General features: G+C 36.0%; 1 protein-coding gene across 1 annotated transcript in view; it reads right to left on the bottom strand.

Moving 5' to 3' along the window:
* Positions 1 to 17,196, bottom strand: part of JhI-21 (Juvenile hormone Inducible-21) — a 93,797-nt gene extending 76,601 nt beyond the window's left edge. The window contains exon 1 of the mRNA XM_081761062.1: positions 16,255 to 17,196. Within this exon, the coding sequence (XP_081617188.1) occupies positions 16,255 to 16,732 (478 nt within the window). The 5' untranslated portion in view covers positions 16,733 to 17,196. The remainder of the gene's footprint in view (positions 1 to 16,254) is intronic.
* Positions 17,197 to 24,319: the final 7,123 nt, after the last annotated feature.

The raw sequence follows: 24,319 nt of genomic DNA, 5'->3' as shown, positions 1-24,319 counted from the left end.
GGGCCAGCCTTCTGAAGAGGACTTGAAGAACAAGCGATGAATCACAAGCTGACTACAGAAGTAAACTATAAAGTTGTCCAAAAAAAAAAAAAAAAAAAAAACCAGATGTTACGTGTTTGATATTTTGTCTTTCTTGTACTACCATTCGAGACTTTTAAGTAATTAAACATTTAACAAATATAAACAGATGAAAACAAGGCGAGTGGTTTGATATTTGGAGACCCGTTCAGCAGAAAAGCTATATGAGACGTTAAACTACAGCTTAACGTAAAATCCTAAGTACCTAAGTTCTCGCCGGAAAAAAAACTCAGGTCTCCCACACCGAAGACGTCTAGCGTTGTTGTTTATAAGTTTGTAAGACTATACTTACATGGTTCAGTGTATAGACAAGCTAGTTTCTAAGAAATTCTCTTTCGTTTCTAATTTACTACATATAGCTTCCTAATGGGTAGGTGGATAGCGTACACACCTTTGGCGCAGGAGACCCGTGTTAGACTCCCCGCAGAAGCTCATGAGGCTCCTGCTGAAAGGAATGCTAAATTCAATTTGAAAATCAAATATAAATTACTACATCTTTCCTGTAAATTGTCAGCTTTTGGAATGTGATTTCAAAATCTGCAGTAAATGCAACATACAATTGTCTGCAGTGTTTTAAGCTAGTGCTTTCTGATCTGTTATCCTTGCTCTTAACTTCACTCCATGTTCTATGCAGGTGTATGTTTTCTTAGGTCCCCTACACTTCCCAGTGGATTATGAAGCGAATCCTTTTTTTAAAGCATTCGTAGTAGAATGAAAATCCGCTGATGGAATAGGCCCATTTAAACATTACGAGTTTCGTATAATTTTAAAAATTAACTTCTGCAGTTCGTACGTACATTGGACGTGGAAACATATTTTGTAACAAACGTTATTGTCGTGTCTTTATTGATAATGGTTTCTTGATGCAATTATATCAAATGCGTAAAATACAGGTCAATGTGTGCTGACGTATGTACAAGCTTGTTTTGCAATAATTCCCCACAAGGGCAGGGTGAAGCAGGAAGCACAAGTGCGAGGTTATAAAGTGTAAGTGATAGTGTTTAAAGCAGTGGTTCCCAACCGTTTACCTGGCGCCTCCTTCTTAAACCTTGTATACTTCTCGCTAACCTCTCTCCCACTTATTGGCCATATGTGCTTTTTGTCTGATTTCAGATTCAGCATTGAAATCTCAAGTCTTCAATAATAATAACAATGCAATCATAACCATATTTTCATCCTTAGTTCTCTCGTAGCTATATGATTAGCATAGACGTCTTCGGCGTTTGATTTTCGGCGAGAACTTAGGTACTTAGGATTTTACGTTAAGCTGTAGTTTAACGTCTCATATAGCTTTGCTGCTGAACAGGACTCCAAATATCAAACCACTCGCCTTGTTTTCATCTGTTTATATTTGTTAAATGTTTAATTACTTAAAAGTCTCGAATGGTAGTATAAGAAAGACAAAATATCAAACTCGTAACATCTCTTAAGTATTTTGACCATTTTATAGTTTATTTCTGTAGTCAGCTTGTGATCTCTCGCTTGTTCTTCAAGTCCTCTTCAGAAGGTTGGCCCTTGGGTTTAAAGTTTAAGGCGATGTAAAGTTGACCCTGGTATATTCCTTCTAAAAAGCAGGGTTAACTTTACATTGTCTGGAACTATATCGTGACTATACCGTTAACACGCATCTTTAGCCCAGGAGATCCGGATTCGATTCCCGGCGTAATCCCATGTGGTTCGGATTCCACGTGAAGCAGTAGGTCCATGTCTCATTATAACCTTAGGTGTTGAAAGGGATGCTAAACTCCAACGAAATATAATGTAATTCATCTTGCATGTTCCAGTTGGTATCCTTATATGGTTCATAAAGAATGCTAGCTAATGATGGCCATCTAGTTCAGTTTGGTGGGCATTTCTCGTGCAATTGAACCGAGCATGGCTTATCAATAACGACACTACAACGTTATTTGCCGAAAAATACTTCTAAACCAGACCTACTTTTGAATGCAAATAAAGACGAACTGGAGCGTGTAATGTAAAGTTAATCTTAGAAACATTTTTGTACATGGTAAAAGTAACGTTTTAAATTTTACATCATCAATTGAGTGGAACCCAAGTTCTGTATATAAATTTGACATCAAAAGGTGTTGCATAACAAAGTGCACGATTTATGCAAAAACCAGTGTATTCATTGTGAGCACCATCAGCTAATATTGGCTCTGTGATTTAATAAAAATGTTAAAATTGTAGTCAATAACATTCATGTAAAGTGCGTTTTATAACACTTTTATTTGGACGAAGACTTATTTAAGAATAATTTATTTGTACTGTGTAAGAAGTGGACATAATCAAGAATTATAATGCAATGTATTTCACTAGTAATAACATTGATAATCTCCTCAATCTGTTTTTAAACACGCACACACACAAAACAGAGAAACGAAAGCAACACGCATAGTAGCAGGTTGAACTTGGATCTTTGTGACGTCATCCGTACGTGGCCAATAAGAGTGCTACTTCAGCCATGTACTGGACGAACCTCTTGGGATCGGCGAAAATGCGCCCGTGCTTAGAGCTTAGACAGCATAATATGAGGACTAGCTGGCTGGACCCTGTTCCCTTTCCCGAGAAAAGCCGATTAAAACCCGAGCGTTTCCGATCTCCACTTCGCTGTCGCACCCAGCACACGGGCGCTGATTATAGTTGTGTCAGAACAATTGAAATAGTGTTATTTTACGAAAATAGAGAAATACAAACAATGTTTCCGTTTTCTTTGGTATATATTTATCACAAAATATTTTAATGAAAATGCCAGGGGAATAGCCTAGTCCCCTAGTCCCCTTGACGGCACGCCGCTGGCTGCAATTGTTCATAATTAACTGCTCCAGTCTCCAATCAAAATTAGTCTGCGCTACTGTGTGTTTGTTATACGTAAATTCTCATTATCACACATCATCCGTGTTTTTTCCCCCTAAAAATCGTAAGATTTTTGTTTTTAAAATCTGAAGTGTACGCTATTTTGGCGTGGGAGATTCTAGTTCGATTCTCGGCGGGAGTTCATATTGTTTACATTCCACCTTAAGCTGTAGGCCCACGTCTCATACAACCTCGCTGCTGAAAGGGACGCTAAACACAAAAAATCAAATCAAATCAAGTCTAAAAACTGTGGCAATCCTATCTTACACACACACAATAAAGATTATATTTTTGAATCCCGAAACTTTGCATGTTTTTTTTTTTCTTTTCTGGAGACTTTATCCTGAAAATACTGACTGTGGTTTAGTCAGTTGACACTACCATAGCCCTATGAATATTCTTGCGCAATAATTTAGAGGAAAGTAAAATTATTTTGAAACCGTAAAATTTCACCAATCATTCGGATACAGATGCTCTTACGCAAAGAATTTGAATGTTCAGATTGAAATTCTAGGAAGATTTGTTTTATCAATATTAAGTTCTATATATCGTCTTCAACCTTCTTGGGTCAAAATAATACTCGTATTCCAAACAACTGAATTGCGAAAACAAGAAGATAAAATGAACACTGCTACATTATGTTGCGCATAAGAGAAGAAAATAATCAAATTTGGAGCTGACCAGAGAAATGGGGCAACGATTTCATGATTGCTGTTGATTTCCTCATTACGTACGCATACTACAAACAATCTGGAAAACGATGTTCTCAGCGTCGTCTTCCTTTTATATACGTATAACTGTTACAGATTCATTCAATAATTTTAAGGCTAACATAATTTTGCCCATTTTTGATTTCGGAATTACTCCAAAGCAAGTAACTATTATTACTCTTTAACAGCCAATATCATTGTTTGAGTTAACACAATATCCTTTTTAAAAAGATAATCGTAACTAAGATCTGTCTTCTGTTGTCATTGTTCACGGGTAGGAGAAAATAACTCTGATTTCAATGAAACGCAGTATATTCATTCTGCTGCTTGACAGCAGAAGTCGGGTAAAGTTAATGAGATGTTCAACTACTTACATCTTCCCAGGAAATAAACAAGTCTTTCAAACTTGTGATAAAGTTCCAAATAACATGTACATTACACAGTTTGGGGCGGTTGGCCAAAGAGTGCCACTGATTATAAAAAACAATACTGCAGTTTTAGCGTATCATATTAAATTTGATAAAAGGCAGATATTAGATACATCTAACAGATTTGACATTCTTCTACGGAAGAATGTAGACTATGTCTCGCACTCACAGACAAAACGCAAAGAAATGCATTGAAGGAGTGCTGGATGAGTCAGCCACAAGTTCTAAACAAAGAATCTTTCAAAGTTCGGACTCAGATTTAAAAGTTTGTACGTTAAGGTTCAGAGCCCAAATAAATTCGATTCTCTATGTGTCTATGGATATGAGTTCAACTATTCTATAAAACTCGTTATGTTTCCAGAGTTTTGAAATATCCTGTAGCAATATGTTTACGATTGCATCAAAGATTGTATTTGGTATTCGATAATTTTATCCTAATGTTTTAAATGCAATTCTGAATTTACTGTTGACCTCTTCACAGATATGGCATCAAATGATGCCACATATTTATCGCGAAAATAATCCGATTTTTTTTTTTTTTTTTTCACGAAGAAGAGTGCGAACTGAAGATAGCACATGTTTTTACTTACCTTCAGTTCGCACTCTTCTTTGTGAAAAAAAAATCGGATTATTTTCCCGATAAATATGTGGCATCATTTGATGCCATATCCGTGAAGAGGTTAAATCTCAATCTATTTGTTACAGTGCATTGTTACGGAATCGAACTTCTAGCTACACAAAAATTAGTTTGTGCTTACGGTGCATTAATATTTGAATAAGGTGAAAGAAATTGAGCATCTTATGATTCAGGCCCTGCATCCCAACCTTATACCCATTTCTACGAAACAAAGATAAAATATACACTTTTAGTTCAAAGATTTTGAGTCAACCTTCTTCTTATAGTTACTCGATAACTCATATACCGGTCCAATGAACTAGCCCGAGAAATATCCACAATTCAAATGAAATGCTTGTGTAAGATCGGTACTTCACATTTTGATTGGGCACTGCCAGTTCTGTGTCGCACAGATTGGAATAATAATAATAATAATAATAATAATAATAATAATAATAATAATAATAATAATAATAATAATAATAATAATAATAATAATAATGTTCCCTAACGAATCAATGGTTTAGGTAAAGAGAAGTTGAGAGGATCGGTCCCTACCTTTTATGTGAATCTGCCACTGATTTTTATATCATTTTCCGAATCATTTGATCTCAATTCTTAGTAATTTTAGCTGCTTATACCTTTAAAAGAACACGTTTCTTTACCCATCTCTTTGATATAAAATATTGCAATACAACCTGCTGCAAACGATTAAATACTGATCTGTCATGAAATGAAACGAAGAAAATACTAAACTGTGTAACTCGCATTGTTTCAGTTACACTTCATAAACATTACAATTTAGATTGAAAAGACTGGTTATATGTGCTTTACGAGTGATATCTTCAAGTGTAGAGATACAGTAGTTGCTAAGGCATCTAGACCCCGCCAACCAAATTAATGACATTTTTGAATTATTTAATTGTTTAATTAATTGAAACTACATCATAGTCGAAACTTCTTTTTAAATAAGCCTAATTTATTAGCAAATACTACAATATATAAATTTAAAAAATGAAGAATACAAGGTGTGTCCGAAAAGCTTGTGTCCACACGACAAAAGCTGCATATTTTTAGCAAAATGTTTTGTAAACAGTGTGACCAAATGCCAAGACTATCTATATATCTATATTTATTTAATTATTATTATTGGTTTTCATGTGGAAATAGTTGTGTGAAATCTGCTCTGTTGACTCAAAGTAAGTAACAGTACGCTATTACAGTGTTCGCAGACATTCTTGGATATTATGTGACGGCAGGGGCGCACCCAGAAATTTTAGTTGGGAAGTGTTTAAGCTTTTTTTTTTGGGGGGGGGGGCAATACTACAAGCTATTATGTCTATGTATTGAACTGTATTATTCTGCACCCGAAAAGACAATAAGTAACTGTAAAATACTTCCATCTACATTTTCAGAGAAAAATTATAGAACTAAATTGTTTTTATAAGAGAAAGAGTTGACTTGATCTGGAGTTTAACGTCCTTTACAGCAGTAAGGCTATATGAAACGGGACCTAATGATTAACGTGGAATCCGAACCACATGAGCTCCCGTCGGGAATCGAACCCGGGTCTCCCACGCCAAAGACGCGTACGCTAACTGCTCAGCCACGGAGGAGCTCCTTATAAGAGAAAGAATACAGATGAAGTGTAAGATCAAATATTCATGCTACATCAATCATTTCTCTGTTAAACAAGTGTAATTTTATGGAGAAAGTGTACAAATGTCTGTTGACAGGGTGTCTACTAAAATTTCAAAACGAAATTTCATGACTTTTTCATGCCTTTTCTTTCCCAAACCATAAATTTAGTAACATTCTCAAGAGCGAATTTAGATACGAATTTGGCCGATTTTTTATAAATGCGATAGATGCGTGCTTTGCTTGCGATTTGGTAGTGACTAAAGCCGATCATAGATATTTTTGGTGGTGAATTTTGACGTTTTATAGGTGTAGAACAAAATTTTCCGGTATATACTTATATTTGTAGAGATTTTCAGAAATCGTGACCCAATAGCTAAATTTCGTGACTTTTTCTTGACTTTCATGACCGTTTTCTGATTTCGTGACCTTTTCATGACTTTCGTGACCGATAGACACCCTGGTTGAGTTAAAGTTTTTTTTTTTTGGGGGGGGAGGGTTTGGACCCGGATGATCCCCTTAGGCGCGCCCCTGCGTGACGGCATTGATTCTGTTTTTAGTGAACATTAGAATTTCAGGAAAATAAAATGTTGTTGGGTGCCAATTTGACTCTACAACAGGCTTCCATAGCCTTTTGATCCAGAATTATTGCCATGGACGAAACTAGGGTTCATTATTTTGAAACACAAGGGAACCGTACATCGCAATTTGGAAGGAATCATCCTTACCAACACTAAAAATGTTTCGTGCGCAGGCTTCTGCGTGAAGGTGATGTCTTTATGACAGTACTCAAGGTGTAGTTTTATTGATAATGGGTACAGTGACAGGCCATTATCATCCTGAATTTAGACCAGAAGTACCTGATGCTAACAAATCTGAGACGTAAAAGAAAAAAAATCCTTAAGCCGCATATGTGACATAGCGGAAGCTGACATCCACTAACCAGAGTTCTTAGTACTAGAGCTGCCACCATATTCGGCTGATTTGATCCCAAGAGACCATCATTTGTTTCCCATACTCAAGAAACAATGTTGTTGATCAATGGTTACAGAACCAGAGAGAACATTTTTCTGTACTGTTGAGCTGTACAGTAAAGATGACAAAAAATATATTGGTGTCCAAGGGGAGTATGTGAGAAAATGAGCATGAAAACATTGTTTTGTGTCATATGTAAGCAGGTCGGATCGGGACACTAACTATTTGGATGTTTCTCGCATGGTATTGAAATGAGAGTATGAAGAAGATTGACAAAATAGATGAAAAGAAGAGGCAATCAGGATGTGTTTGAAAACATTAAGGGAAAGATTGAGATTAAATATTATTAAACAAACGAAAACAAACTTGTTAAACACCATTTCTGGAGGAACTGTATTTTGAAGAATGTGATAGGTGTGGTGGAAGATAAAAATGGCAAGAAAAGGAAAGATTGCAATTCATAAAAGGTAATAATTATAATGTCAAGATCTTAGTCTATAGAAAATTAGTTTGCGACAAGTCACTATTTGTTGATGACAAAGTATACATACGAGATTATGAAATGAAATGAAATAACATCTTTAGGTTTTATGTCCCACGATTATGCCGGGTAGGCTAAAGGAGACGGTGATGATGAGAAATGAATGAAATGGTGGAATGAAGAAAGTGGGAGGAAACAGGAGAACCCCGAAATAACCCACCCACACAGTGTTTGTCCACCACAAAGTTAGTTGGCGTGAGCTAGGATCGAACTAAGAACCCCATGAACCAGAGGTGAACGCTCTATCACTGAGTCACCGCGGCCCCGTAGATACGACATTATGACGGCGCAATCTAAAGTTACAAAACCAAAGGATACTTGTATGTCATATTTTATTTGATGAGCTTTCTTTTCTTTTCTATCTCTCTTTCTCTCTTCCTATCCCTCTTTAGAGAGAAGAACGTGAATTCTTGACCTATCATCCACCCAGTGTAAAAGCTCCAGGTAATTTACGACCATAACCTGTCATTATGAACTCTATATTGCTCCATAAAGTGTATGCGAGAGGCGTTGTCTTTTAGTTTAAACGCATCACAATACCATATGAAAATAAGCATACACATACTTACATGTAAACAATGAACTTTAAATATTACTCATGGGTTATGTCCTTTCTCTTAAATCATCGCCAACACTTAGTTGAAGGTTAGTTTAAGTAATTGAATATTCATGAACCAATTAGTATAAATGTTAGAGAACGACACATTAAATATATTGAAAAATATCTCCCCGGCAGGAACAAACTGTTTAGTTTTGCAACAGCAGAAAAAAAGGGAAATAGTTAATTGTTACAGAACATTGACATCTTTATTGGTTCATCTTACACAGTTAAACTCTTTCTGTCTGTTGAGCAGACAACTATATACAATAAATCATTTATGTTTATGTGTACTAGTATGATAATTTGCAAAATAAGGCGGTCAATTAGGCTAGTGGTTTCCAACCGGTGTGTCGCACAGTCCAATAGGGTGTGTCGCGAAATTTTAGAATTTAAAAATCATGAAGGATTTAATAATGAGTCAAAATCAATTTAGAGACGGACTCCTCCACCTCCAACACCTCCAACGGTAGCAACAAACCCGGACTTCCTGTTGTATACACTAGCATACAGGGTGTGTGCAGAAAGTGAAATATATATTTTTTTACAAGATTTATTAACAAGACTGTACAAAGGGTTAATATTCTTCAAAGTAATGTCCATGAGCATCTACACATTTTTCCACCGACTCTCCCATGCCCGGTATGCCCCCTTGAAGGCTGCGACGGGAATCTCCTTTAAAGCAGTTATCACAGCCGTTTAGATAGTCTCAATGCTCTCAAAACGGCGTCTTTTGAGTACTTCCTTGATCTTGGAGGGGGAACCTCGGTCGGAGCTAGTTCAGGACTGTAGGGTGGCTACAGCAGCGTTACCACGTTATGCTTCGCAAGGAACTTACGAACGTGCTAAGAGGTGTGACAGGGCACGTTGTCTGACATAGAATCCAGATAGCGGCGAGTCTATATGCACATGGATGAACCGTTGTTGCAGCAGTTCATGACTTTCTTAATCGTTTTTGACAAGTTTTGTGCAGAATTTGATCGCCAACGTTGTTCGAAAGTATCTGCCATTATGTGGTCTCAAAACAGTGGTGCACTAAATCAGCTATCTTGCAACCACCGATACTCGGAGCAGACTTACCTAGGGTATGCTGCAAATCTGAGGTCCAGCCCAGCTAACTCAACACGCCCGAACGTGCTGCGACCTATCGGAGCGCGGCAAAACAAAATATATTTCATGACTTTTGGGACACACCTTATAATTTATATTATTGTTAATATAAAATCAAACAAATGTGTCGCGATGCTGTATTCAATCAGTAAAGCGCATCGTCAATCAAAAAAGGTTGGAAACCAGTGAATTTTGTGACTCTGGAGTTTCTCTATTATTATGCCGGGAAAATATCGAGAGAGTATATTGCAAGATCAGTCACATTTTTCTCATTGCTTATCTTTGCAAATGTAGGCCTAATAGAAAGGGAAAATGTAAAATGATAGGTGACTTGGAAAGATCCTACATTCTTACAACTTCCTTATCTCCTTTATAATTTCAAGAGAAAATCAGATCATCTCTTTCGTCCAAATTCTGCCAATAGCGGACTAGAAAATTACAAGATGCTGTACCTATGATTAGAGAAGTTCAGGATTCAAGTCCCGGTGCTATTTAACTTATCCTGACTGATCTTTTATTTTCTTTCATTCCAGGCGATGTAAAATTGGTGTTTAGAATTAAGTATCTAATGGCTGGAATTATTTATTTTTTATGGCCTAGACAGCAGTATAAAAAAAGGTTATAGCATCCATGTTTGGTTCAATATGATTACATCTAGGAGTACTAGATTCGAATCTCCGGGCTATTTTCGTTACAGATATTTTCCAGAGATTGTTTCAATCACACAATGCGGATTACAGATATATATGTAAATACTTATAATTGGCCAATACGTAACTTCTAAAATAATTTCTTTTCTTTGCAAAAAATTAACGTTTCTATCATCAATGATGAATCTTAGAAGTATTACGTAGGAAATATTCAAATTTGATTTCCAAATTTGCCTTCTGAAAGTTTATAGTACATTATTTTCTTACATTCTATAGTATCTAAAAGTGTCCGTAAAACGAAGGGTTCTTTCCTATAAAAATACACGTATTTCTTCCGGGACAAATATATATATATATATATATATTACAGAAGTGTTCGCTATTGAGAGGTACCCGTTAGAGTATGTTTCTATGTGGTATATTTTCTGTTAATAGCCAAGAAATTTGTAGTTTTGTTATTAATAATATTATTATTAAGTTACTTTTCTGTCTGTTAATTTCGAATATTGCAACTTAAATTTTGTGCACTTCCATACTAACTATAAAGAGCTTTGAAATGTTGTATAGATACGTAAACCCGACGACAATACAATATTTTTACCTGATGTTTCATTGCAGTTGACCGTGTTGTAAAATTATTTTAAAATGTTTATTGAGCCCCTGCTGTTTATACAACCCAAACTCGCGAGGGTTATGCTGGTTGCATACAGCTAGGAGTTCTGTTGACTATATCGAGTTTGAGCATCGTGTTTTTTTTTTAATGATAAGATGAGAGAGATTACAAATCGTTCTCAATGCTATTAAAACTATTGAATAAAGACTTAAAAAGTAGAAGACACTAGCTGTAAAAAGAACTTTTAGACAGGCCCGTAGCCAGGGAGGGTCTAGGAAGAGCACTGCCCCCTCTAAAAAATAACGCTAAAGAGTATTTTCGAACTGACTCTTGCAAACCAGTGAAATTCTTGCAATTATATTTACCAAATTAAATTCAACTTCACGAATTCTACTCATTTCTGTGTAAAATTATGTTTCTTGCTAGGCGCACCAAGCATCTTCCATTGTCTTTACCCATTTCAAGAATTTCAAACCCTACCCTATTATTGCAACCATGACAAGCATCCAAGGAAACCAAACGCACCTCCAAACAACAGTATGCTAGTACACAACGTTAGTTGTGAATATTAATTAACTGTAGTATCTTGCTTATTTTGGAAGGTAGAAAATTGAATGCAAACGTTGATTAAAAAAAGATATACATCTATTTTGTATTGATATAATAAAAAATGCTATAATGTAATTTGTTCTAATGTTAGAAAAATAAATACTACAATTTTAATTATTAATATGAAACAAAGTACGTCGCAAAGAGCTTGTATTAAGCGCACAAAAATTAAACAAAAATTTACGGTTTCGATAACCTATATTATAAAATTGAAAGTGACTATGTTTGTGACTCTTAATCTCTTGAACCGCCCGATCGATTTCGATCAAATTTTCAACGTAGATGCCGTTCTGCCCTGGAAGTGTTTTAAGCTATTTACTTTGACGGTAGAACTTAGGAGAAGGGGAGGAGACGGACATAGAAAAAATAAATAAAACTTAATAACTCTTGAATCACCCGAATGATCTTGATCAAATTTTCAATGTGGATGAGGTTCGAGACTGGCATAATTTTTATAATTTCAGTTTGACGGAACAACGTAGGGGAGGGGGTAAAGGGGGAGATACACAAAAATCAATAAATATAAAAATAAAACTTACTATGTTTGTGAATTAATTACTTTTGAACCACCCGATCGATCTAAATCAAATTTTCAACATATTTGAAATTCAAACCTGGGAAGTTTTTTTATCATTTCATTTTGACAGTAGATCTTAGGAGAGGGGGAGGGGAGGAGGGGAAATATATGAAAATGAATAAAATTTAATAACTCTTGAACCACGAAACCAATCTCGATCACAATTTCAATATAGATAAAGTTCGGGCCTGGAATGTTTCCTTCACTTCACTTTTACAGTGCAACGAAGGGGAGGGGGAGGGAGAGATATATATGTCAAAAAAGTAAAAATAAACGTAACTGTATTTGTGACTTCATGACGTTTAAACCACCCTACCGATCTTAACTAAATTTTCAACATAGATGAGGTTCATACATGAGGTGGTTTTTATCATAGCACTTTAACGATAGATCTTAGGGGAGGGGCAAAATCTATAAAAATAAATAAAACTTAATAACTTTCGAATCACCAGACCGATCTCGATCAAACTTTCAACATAGATAAGGTTTGGGCCTGGAATGTTTCCTTCACTTCACTTTTACAGTGCAACGAAGAGGAGGAGGAGGGAGAGATATATGTCAAAAAAGTAAAAATAAATGTGGCTGTCTTTGTGACTTCACCACTTTTAAACCACCCGACCGATCTTAGCTAAATTTTCAACATAGATGAGGTTCATACATGAGATGGTTTTTATCATATCACTTTAACGGTAGATCTTAGGTGAAGGGCAAAATCTATAAAAATAAATAAAACTTAATAACTCTTGAACCAGCAGACCGATCTCGATCAAACTTTCAACATAGATAAGGTTTCGGCCTGGAATGTTTCCTTCACTTCACTTTTACAGTGCAACGAAGGGGAGGGGGAGGGAGAGATATATGTCAAAAAAGTAAAAATAAAAGTGACTGTTTTTGTGACTTCATCACGTTTAAACCACCCGACCGATCTTAACCAAATTTTCAACATAGATGAGGTTCAGATATGAGGTGGTTTTTATCATATCACTTTGGCGGTAGATCTTAGGGAAGGGGAGGGGAGGAGGGGAAATATATGAAAATGAATAAAACAATAACTCTTGAACCAACAGACCGATCTCGATCAAACTTTCATCATAGATAAGGTTTGAGCCTGGAATGTTTTCTTCATTTCACTTTTCCAGTGCACCGAAGAGAGGGGGAGGGGGAGATATGTAAAAAAGTACAAATAAAATTGACTGTATTTGTGACTTCATCAGTTTAAACCACCAGACCGATCTTTTAAAAAAAAAATCAACATAGATGAGGTTTGGACCTGAGATGGTTTTTATCATATCACTTTAACAGCAGAACTTGGGGGGGGAGGGGAAGAGAGAAATCTATAAAAATAAATAAAACTTAATAACTCTTGAACCACCAGACCGACCTTGATCAAACCCTTCAACATAGATAAGGTTCAAGCCTAGGATGTTTTCGTTATTTCACTTTTACGGTGCAACATACGGGAGGGGAAGGGGAGGGGGAGATATATGTAAAAAGAATAAAAATAAAAGTGACTTTCTTTTGACTTCAACACATATATAGGGTGTTTCAGTGCTATTGCCTTAGTAACGAAAGTTTAGAAAAATACACTAAAAAGGAGAAAATCTTTTGTTCGATTATCAAGAAACATGGGGACTAAGCGCACTCTTCTTAAAGTTGAGGTCTAAAGTTTTAAAGCATAATTAGAGACGTCACTTAAACGTTAAATCACACCTAATGTCCATAATCTCATTTCTTCATGTTACTCAACAATAACAACAAAAATTAGGGCAACATCTTAATTTTTTGAAAACGTATAAAATTTTTCTCGGTTATTATTATATAATGCCTCACAGTATTCCCTTTTCTTGGAAGATCATGCTTGGTATCCGTTTCTCGAATAAGGAAACAAAATACTACTCTGCAAGACTACTAGAGGTCCCAATTGAGATAAAACGATCGTTTCGAACAGATGAACATATGTGTTAACAGTGATTTGGAATGGTTCCCGGACCAGCTATATAGTCAGATCAGATAAAAATTATAAAACCAAGGACATACAGATGAACAAATTATGCATAATTTTTTGCTTACTAAAAACGACAGCTCTTAAGCATATCTCAAACGTATTCAATGGTATTTTTGCACTATAGGTAACAGTGCTATATTTATATGATTTTTTCCAGAAAGTTTGTGTTTCCTTCACCATAGGAGGAGTAATTCTTGGAAAATCAAGGATTTTTTTTTTTTCAAAATAATTTCTCCCACCAGCAACCCCAAATCGTATCTCACTCGGATGGAAGCATCTTAACTGAACACATATGAAATAAGATCGTTATATTACAACAAATACAATTTTAAAAGCGAGTTTGCTGTATTGTTTTGTTTCTACGATTTTAATACAATAGTCCTATTCTCTTTTAAAACTGGGCGAGCTATTTTTTTTAAAAAAAATAGCAAAATGCAAATGAAAATAACATTTATTTGGTCTAGGAATTAATTCGTGCGGGTGGACAAGAGATGGCGCAACGAACGGAGCGTCCCACAGTTCCGTGTATCCACACATGTGTTGCAAACCCCTGTCATCGCGTATCGTTCGTAGTATAGGGCAGTGGATTAAAGCGTCAACAACACCAGTTTGTAGTTAAGTGAACATGGCGCAATTTGTGCCTGATAAAGTGTTTTTGCGGGGTGTCCTACTGCATTACTTTAACATGCAGAAAAGTGCGACTGAAAGTCATCGTATTTTGGTGGAAGTGTATGGTGACCATGCTCTAGCTGAGCGAACGTGTCAGAAGTGGTTTGCACGGTTTAGAAGTGGTGATTTCGGCTTGGCAGACCAAGAGCGAGCTGGACAGCCAAAAAAATTTCAAGACGAAGAATTGACAGCATTGCTCGAGCAGGATTCGTGTCAAACGCAGGAACAACTTGCAGCAGCATTAGGCGTTGATCAAACAACAGTCTCCAAACGCTTGAAAGCCATGGGAATGATTCAAAAGATGTCACATTGGGTTCCACATGAATTGAAAGACAGAGACGTTGAAAGACGAAAAACCATTTGCGAATTGCTGCTTCAACGACAGAGCAGAAAGGGGTTTCTGCATCGAATTATTACGGGTGATGAGAAGTGGATCCAATACGAGAACCCTAAACGAAAAAAGGCCTGGGTGAAACCAGGTGAACCAGGTCCATCACAACCAAAACGAGATATTCACTGTGCAAAGGTTATGCTGTGCATATGGTGGGATATGAAAGGTGTGGTGTACTATGAGTTGCTGCAACCGGGTGAAACTATGAATGGAGAACGTTATCGACGACAATTAATGCGTTTGAAGCAAGCTCTGGCCAGAACACGACCAGAATGGGAGAACAGACATGATAAACTTATTGTTCAACATGATAACGCTCGCCCACATGTCGCAAAACCGGTCAAAACCTATTTAGAAAATGTCGGATGGGAAGTTTTACCCCACCCGCCGTATTCACCAGACGTTGCTCCTTCGGACTACTACTTGTTCGATTGCATGAACAACGATTTGATTGGCAGCGGTTTACTTCTTCAGAAGATATCGAAACATGGGTCTCTGACTGGATCGCTTCCAAGGATGAGAACTTCTTTCGCCACGGAATCCGTACATTGCCTGACAGATGGGCGAAAGTGGTGGCTAGCGATGGACAATATTTTTCTTAAGGTATTTATGTATTTTGTGTTTGTACTACAGCTTCAATGTGTGCATACCAACCGCACGAATTAATTCCTAGACCAAATAGATTAGAGTTGCCCAAAATACAAGACGGCAGAATTTTCCTGATGAGATATGAGACGAGGCATACCTCTTCCAATAGAAACAGATACATTTTCCGAGACGAGACATCGGTTTCATAGCATCTTTTCGAGACGAGATAGACTCAATGCTTGTCTCATAGACAATTCTAATTTAGATAAACGTTTTCGTTTACAGTTTTTATAACAATGAGCAGGAGTTTCCTTCCTTCCTTATTTTCAACAAAGTGCAAAAATGAAAGGTTGTATAATAATAATAATAATAATAATAATAATAATAATAATAATAATAATAATAATAATAATAATAATAATAATAATAATAATAATAAAAATTTGATAAATACAATTTTAAAATTTCTAAAAATAATCCTTCATTTTTGCTAAACTACTAAACATTTCAGAACTAAGCTTAATTTTTGAACATAATATAATTGTAAGAAGTAATTAGGCAGATAAAGAACAAATATACAAAATTAATAAATAATTACTTACAAAGACAAACAGCAGCAAGGAGTTTGACAGCACTCTCTGGAGGCTCACAGTCGGGAAAGAAGGGCTTGGCGAAATACTGTGCGAAGGTTAACGCTACAATAGCTTGAGTAGTGGGTCTTATGATAATTAACGCCACCCACAGCCTGAGAAACGCCGGCAACGGACCGAAAGCCTCTAATATGTAAGCGTAGTCACCGCCCGATCGCGTGATACACGTTCCCAACTCGGCGTAACACAACGCACCGAGCATAGAGAAAATTCCACATAGTGTCCATATTACGAGGGAGATGCCCACAGAATGCGTATACTCGTAAACACCTTTAGGTGAAATAAATATACCAGAGCCTATGATGGTTCCAACTATAATAGCAACACCATTTAGTAGAGTAATTTTGCGTTTCAGTTCGATTTTGCCTGTTGATGATTCAACTACAGAGTCTGTTTTCCGTAGAAGTTTCGTCGCTCTTCCGCGCCCCATGATTTTTGGAGAAACTAAAAATACGTATTTTTAGACTTAAAAAAATATTAGTATCTCTTGTACGATGAGAACCGGGGGCAGACTCAAAGGTCTCCTCCCTGCTGCTTATCGCAAGCCGCAATGATAAAAAAAAAAAAAAAAAAAAAAAATTGCCGGCTTTTTATAAATTAGGAATGTTCCTTGAATTTTACAAAACAAGAAAATAACGCAAACTCGCTGATGAAAAAATATAATTCACTTAACTAATCACTCAAAGATGAATATGTAAATACTAGGCAGGCGAAATGAAATAATAAAAAAAAAGAATAAGCACTACTATTCAATGAAAGCTACTACTGTCGCACCATTCCACGTGGCTTGAATAGTTTGATAGTTAATAGTTGCACGTGTACCGAGGAACACTGTAGCCCAGGATACATCCACCACGTTTCTTGTTTTCCGGCGTTGTGCTGTTGGGTTCGCCGACTCCCCTAGTGTTATCCCGTTACGATTATGCAGTGTTGTCATCTCATAGATTTAGAATGTCTTGCTCCAGATGGCTTCAGTACATTACTTAACTTTCTTGCATGTATGTTAGCCTGATATCAGAACATTTCAAATTCTTAACAGCACAGCTACCGTCGTCGATACTATGCCGTCGATTATATAGATCGATCGATCATTACTGGAGTACATCTTTCATTTTCACCAATTTTTAAATATGTTATTCCCCAGTAACCTTAGCGCAGAAATATAATACGTTAAATTAAATAAATTCTATCCTTGTAATTAGATATATTTGCACAATGCACACTTTTAGGATGCATGCACAACAGAGAAATTTCTTTATTTGTAATTCTAGAATTTACGTACGATTACGAGACTGTAATACCAACCAAGAAAAATTAAAATAATTATAAAAATAACATTTAAATGAAAAAATAATAAAATATTTATATGTTTAGATGTATGACAACGGTTATTTTCTCATTCATTATCAGGCGAATATGATGGTATAGTGTGGTGAAAAATCAACAAGTATTCCTGAAGTGTATTAAAGAATTTGGTTTATCAGGCAAAACTTTTTTATATGTTTACTCTGTTTGTTCGTGTGTTCGTCCGATCTGGAAACAAAACTATGTCTGTCTGTCTGTCTGTCCGGAAGACTAAACCATGTCTATTTCTGTGTCCTGGAGACAAACCATGTCTGTTTGTCTGTCCGGAAGACTAAACCATGCCTGTTCGTGTGTCCGTCTGTTCTGGAGACAAAACCATGTGTATCTGTCCGTCATGTCTGTTCGTGTGTCTCTGTCCTGGAGACAAAACCGTGTCTGTCGGTTCGTCATGTCTGTTCGTGTGTCTGTCTTTCCTGGAAACAAAACCATGTCTGTCTGTCCCTCCGGAAGACTAAATCATGTCTGTACGTGTGTCTGTCTCTCCTAATAACAAAACCGTGTCTGTACGTGTGTCTGTCTTTCCTGGAAATAAGACCATGTCTGTCTGTCTCCCTGGAAGACTAAATCATGTCTGTTCGTGTGTCCATCTGTCCTGGAGACAAGACCATGTCTGTCTGTCTGACCGGAAGACTAAACCATGTCTGTTCGTGTGTCCGTCTGTTCTGGAGACAAGACCATGTCTGTCTGTCTGACCGGAATACTAAACCATGTCTGTTCGTGTGTCCGTCTGTCCTGGAGACAAAACCGTGTTTGTCTGTCCTGGAGACAAAACCATGTCTGTCTGTCCGGAAGACTAAACCATGTCTGTTCTGTGTCCGTCTGTCCTGGAGACAAAACCATGTCTGTCTGTTTGTCCGGAAGACTAAACCATGTCTGTTCGTGTGTCCATCTGTCTGAGAGACAAAGAACATCTCAAGAACTACTTGATCGATCAGCATTAATTCTGATCAAGATGTAGAGAATATAAAGTTAGGAACTGAATTTTTTGACGGAGGCGATCTATCCACAGAAAATGGTAGAAACCAACCATTTCCTATGTTCATGTTGATAAATAGTAGAAAACAAAAATAGTAGTATGCTGAGGAACAGTTTCGTGCTATCAATTAAGCGTCCCAAGGATATATTCCGTCTTCTCTCTAATCTCTCTGCTAAAACTGAAAGTGGTAGAAATCTTACTACCAATTCTGGTTTCAATATTAATTGAAAAAGTATCACGTCGTATAAACCAAGCTCCTTCACGTGGTGTACATGTAACATTGCTTTTTTTTATTTTATTTAATTTACTGGGGGTTATGATGGCTAAGTGGTGGAGAACTCGTGTCTGGTGCGCGCGGGGTCCCTGGTTCAATCCCCGGCCAATGAAACTTGTGATAGACAACATTCTCTACATGGATTTTCTCGGGGCACTCCTGTCTCCTTCCACATTCTCATTCCTCCAATTCTTCCATCATCATTCATTTGCTTTGACCATTCCGTCTCCGTGCATAATCGTGGGCCGTTAAACTGAAAGATTTCATTTTCATTTAATTTTGTTCTACGTATTTATTCGTTGTTGGTCGTATTTATTCGTCGTTACAAACATTTAAACTTAAAGATTATTTCCGAGCGTACTATTTTTAGATGGATGATATATGTGGTCAACACATTGGATTCCTTTGGCTGTTATTTCTTAATTTCTGGACCAGAATTCGTTAACTCTTAATTCAACTAGCTGCTCAATTATCTTAAACGCCTGATATTCTTATGAGCGGGAATTGAACCCGGCGCAACGCAAACTAACAACTAGAAGATGCGATAAAGTGATTATTTAGTAATCTATATCGCCAACTTGTGGAAAATTGTAATTTTAAACTACAAAATACTTGATCAGGGACTTTTTTTTTTTCAAGGGAGATAAAGAGCCGATACAAAGAGGGAGAAATGACCGATTCCAAAGAGGCAAAAGACCGATTCTAAATGGCGCAAATGACGACACATAAGCACAGTCGCGAATACACACACACAAATATACTTTCATATACGTAAGTGTGCACATAATATATAATCAGAAGTAACTTTAAAAAAAATGTGATTGACATAAAGTAGTTGATGCAAAAATTTTATCCACGGCAACGAAGTGAATAATATATTTGTCTTATTAATAGTTAATGAAACTCAATTTAATCACCCTATTTTAACAACTAAATCAATTTCATATGTATTTGTTCAAATAATGTAAACAGAAATATGCTACTTCCCCTTCTTTACTAGGAATGAAATTTTCCTGTCCTATAGACTTGAACCATAGGTCCATATGGTCAGGATTTATTAAATTCCGATCGAAGGTTACGTGGAGAAAACTACATATTTTGTTGCCCGAACGGATTTTTGGAAGAATGTTCAGGTATATGAAGTCAGTAGTACTCTTTAAAAGGGAGGGATTCAAGTGTCCAAGTTCATATAATTTCAGGTGTTTGTAAAAGAAAAATAGGTTTTACGTCCCACGCAATGCCGGCTAGGCTAAAGGAGACGGTGAGGATGAGAGATAAATGAAATGGTGGAATGACGAAAGTGGGAGGAAACGGGAGAACCCCGTGGAAACCCACGCACACGGTGTTTATCCACCACAAAGTTTACTTATATTAAGGTATCACAAATTCTGAATTTTGTTCACTCAGTTTGAATCTAATCAATCTTATTCTTAGGGCGTCTAGAATTTACTCTCAAAATGTTTTCCTGTTACCGTTCATTAAATGCTGCTATCTATGGATTGAATATGATCCTATTCTTCCCTCAAACTCTTTTAGCAATTCACCGCCATTACATCTGCACTTCTTAATACATTTCCTATCGAATTCATATTCAATAACAACCTGCCAAGGATGTATGTGGCTTCGTCGCAATATAATAGGTCAGGTTACATAATTGTACCGCTAATTACTCAGTTTTCGAATACGAGGCGGTTTTTCACATACTGTTTTGAACCAAAGAGGAAAGGAGCCTTTTAGACTTAACGCAGTCATTTCCAACTGATCAGTTAAGTGGCGTACGCAGAATTTCAGCAAGGGTGGTTCATGCACTCAATCCCATATCTTTTCAAGACAAGCGTGATTTTTGTTTACACATATGTTAATATATTATAGTAACTGCTTATTTTTCTATAATATCTCGCTCAAGGAGGGTTTAAACCCCGAAAACCATCCTTGTATACACTTTTGGGACAGTATATGACGTAGGAGCACGCGTTTACTATTATACAGGCAAAAGAAAAACAGTTGAGCGGAGAAGAAGAAGGGACGAAATAGGAGAATGGAATGAAATAGATGTTGGCAGTGTACGTTTATTCATTAAACCCACTGACGACGCTGTGTTTGTCTTCACCATTGTCTCTTATTAACATTAGATCCCTGTCTGCTCTTCGTTCTCTTTGTGTGTTTTACTAAGAATCGGAGCATCGAACTGTGACTTAACAGATCATCTAGATGGAAATTACTGGCTTAGTGGTTCCATCCAGCTATATACATGGACAAGAATCTTCCTCCGGGGAGAACAATCCGTTGAAATATTAATAATTAAATTAATCAGTTTGAAAGAATGTTAATTTTTAAATCAATCAATTAAATTCAGGAGTTATTTTTTAAAAAATTAATCAATTACATTTTTCAGGCTTTAATTTTTTAATTAATCAATTAAATTTTCAGGAGTTGTTTCAATTGATAATCGTTTAAAAAATCTTTAATTTCTTTCTCAGAAACATGTGAAATGTGTATATCTGATTTTTGTTATATTTTAATTTTACAGTTTATTATAAGTTTTATTTGAAAACAGTAATTTTCATATTACCCAATATTCCCATCCGCGTAACTAAATCCTCTAAATTTTACACTACAATCACAACTCAAGTCAATTCTCAGCGGAAATGGTCATTTCTAATTTTAATTTTAATTAATTAATTTAAATTTTAATTAATTAATTTTATTTTATCAGTTATTTTTCTCATTTTTTTTTAAAAGTTTAAACAATTATATTGTTAAAGGCTTGATTTTTAATTTTGACCAGTTAAAATTTGTATTACTTTTTTCAGCTATGATAATTTGTTAAACGAAGTAGTTAGCGTGATAGCACTAAGCTCCATGAAGTCCACATTCCAGTAAAGAGATTTACGACCCAAGATAGAATTATGCTTCTTCCGGAAAACAGAAAATAATGTTAGTTTTCTGGTAGCGAGACTACGTATGGAAACACTGAATTCGATCAACACCAGCGCTTGCGCATCTCATACCCTTTCGTGGCAGACGATCTTGGAGCTCCTTTTCTCTCCTGCTGCCTGTGGATTCTCGCAAAACCTATCTACTCTACGCGCTCGTATTCTTGCCCTTGTAAAACACAGACCGAGTTACGTCAGCCAAACGAGGGGGCTCGAGGACTGTGACCCCCATGGAGGCGGGAACATGTGAGATGTATATAAACAAACCAAAAGAGGGCGAGGATCACCACCCTGCTCTATGTGCAGAAAACAATGAGCACTGCCTACGGAACATTGATCGTTGTAAACATATCATTAGCAATATGATTTATGAGTGTCCAAGTAAACTCTCGTCCTCTATATACAGGATATGTGTTGTTCTGTTTTCTTTCTAGCAAACCAGACGCTTGTCTGCTTCTAAACAATAGTAAAACTTCTCGTGTGATACATTAGTTCGTAAGAAAACATTGTTTCTCTTAGTGGACAACTATCGAACTCTTGACAGCTCTTGTATGAATATTAGCATAACATACACACCTTTGGGGCAAGAGTACCGGGTTCGATTCCGCCAGGAGCCAGGGGCGTGGTTGGATCTTACATTAACCTGTATATTCACGTCTCCTAGAATCAGTGCTGAAAAAGGAAGGCGAATTTCAAACCAATCGCCCTGCCCACTGGTCTAGTGGCTAACGCATGCATATTTGGTGCACATGGTCCTAGATTCGATAACCAACGCGGCAATATTAAAACCTGATCTTATTATGGTGGCTCGGATTCCACATGAAATTGTAGGTCTACATCTCATATAATCTTTGTGTTGAAAAGGGATGTCAAACTTCAACAAAGAAACAAACAAAATCCAAATAAATGAATTAACCAATCACTACATCCTACCCCTTACTTAGAAATAACACCCTTGTGCTAATTATACGTATAGTTTAATGCAATTTATATGATTTTTATGACATTTGGTCATTTTATAGCGAGTTCACTGCCTGAATCAATGATATTTCATACTACTGAATGCTTTGTGAAGTCGTAGCTTGCTTCTCCCCTTCCCAGTAAACCATATGGAGAGTGGAAGGAGCTGCAAGTAGCCTAAAATTGCTCAATGGCAGTGGTGGCAGTCCAACAAGAACACCGATAGCATTGTCGATAGTTTTGCAGACATATTGCATTATAGTGCTCGTGGATAGTAGGCACTGCTAATACTTATTTCATTCTTTTACTTCATCTGCTCACCTCCTTTCCTCATTGTGTTTCTCTCTAAAATTTCTCAGATTGTAAAAGCGCGCTTGTATGTCATACACTATCCAGTTGGAGCTAGGAAATGACTGGTGTAAATGAATGGATGTGTAAACTAATCAATCGAGATTTCTATTTTAAAATAAATAAATAAATGTATGTACTATTTTGCTTGATTCCACGAAACAAAACCAGAAATCCAATCATTGTAACCAGAAATCGGAATCGAACTAATAGAGTCCTAACTATCAATTAGGGTTTTCTGAAGTTTCTTATTTATGATGTTCAGTTATTTATTGATTTAATAAGTTATTCTGTTATTTCAGATTCTTACAATGTATGTACTAAAAAAACATATTTATATAGCAATAAGCCACTTAGATTTTTAGTCTGTTCCAAGGATCCACGCTGTTATCTTAAAAGAAAAAGAAGAATATAAAATGTACTATATATAAAAAGATAAAATAATTTGTGATTAATAATTAAAAATTGGATAGAATTATCCATTTTTTAGTTATATAAAAAGGAAGTAAACAAATTCTCAAATACAAATATGTATAGCATTAATTAAAATTATCTTCTGAATTATTAACAAATTATATAATATAGTCTATAGGAAAAATAATTTAGATTTATACTTAAGTGTTAACTTGCTTATAAATCTTCGGATTTAAACTATGGCTATTAATGTCCATTGTATAGCTTAACATTTTACGTACCGTCAAAATTTTAGTTGATTCCACGAAGTTTGATAGGAATGTATCATGTTAAATTTTGTGGGTTTCATCTTCAATGTCGTTTTGAGTAGCTGCATTTACGACAGATAAGTTAACAAATGACGATATACAGTATATTAATTATGTGAACATGTGTAAAAGAATCTTTTTGATATAACCCAAAGAGCTAAGCAAATGAAAAATAATCAAAAGAAGGTTATTGAAATGGTGTTATTTATTGAATTTGAATATATATATATATATATATATATATATATATATATATATATATATATATATATATATATATATATATATATATATATATATATGAATATATTTGAATATCAACTTATATATTACTAGAAATTCATTCAAAAACTGAATTGTCTTATATGGTCGTAGTTCATAGAAGCAAGCTACCTGATAACGTTATTTGAGGCGCCTAGTATCAAAATTCGCTACA

This window comes from Thermobia domestica, chromosome 1, assembly GCF_964235325.1.
Source record: "Thermobia domestica chromosome 1, izTheDome1.hap1.1, whole genome shotgun sequence".
In the NCBI taxonomy this organism is placed as follows: Eukaryota; Metazoa; Arthropoda; class Insecta; order Zygentoma; family Lepismatidae; genus Thermobia; species Thermobia domestica.
Note: the sequence above shows the minus strand (reverse complement) of the source record. Positions and strands in the feature narration are given on the sequence as shown.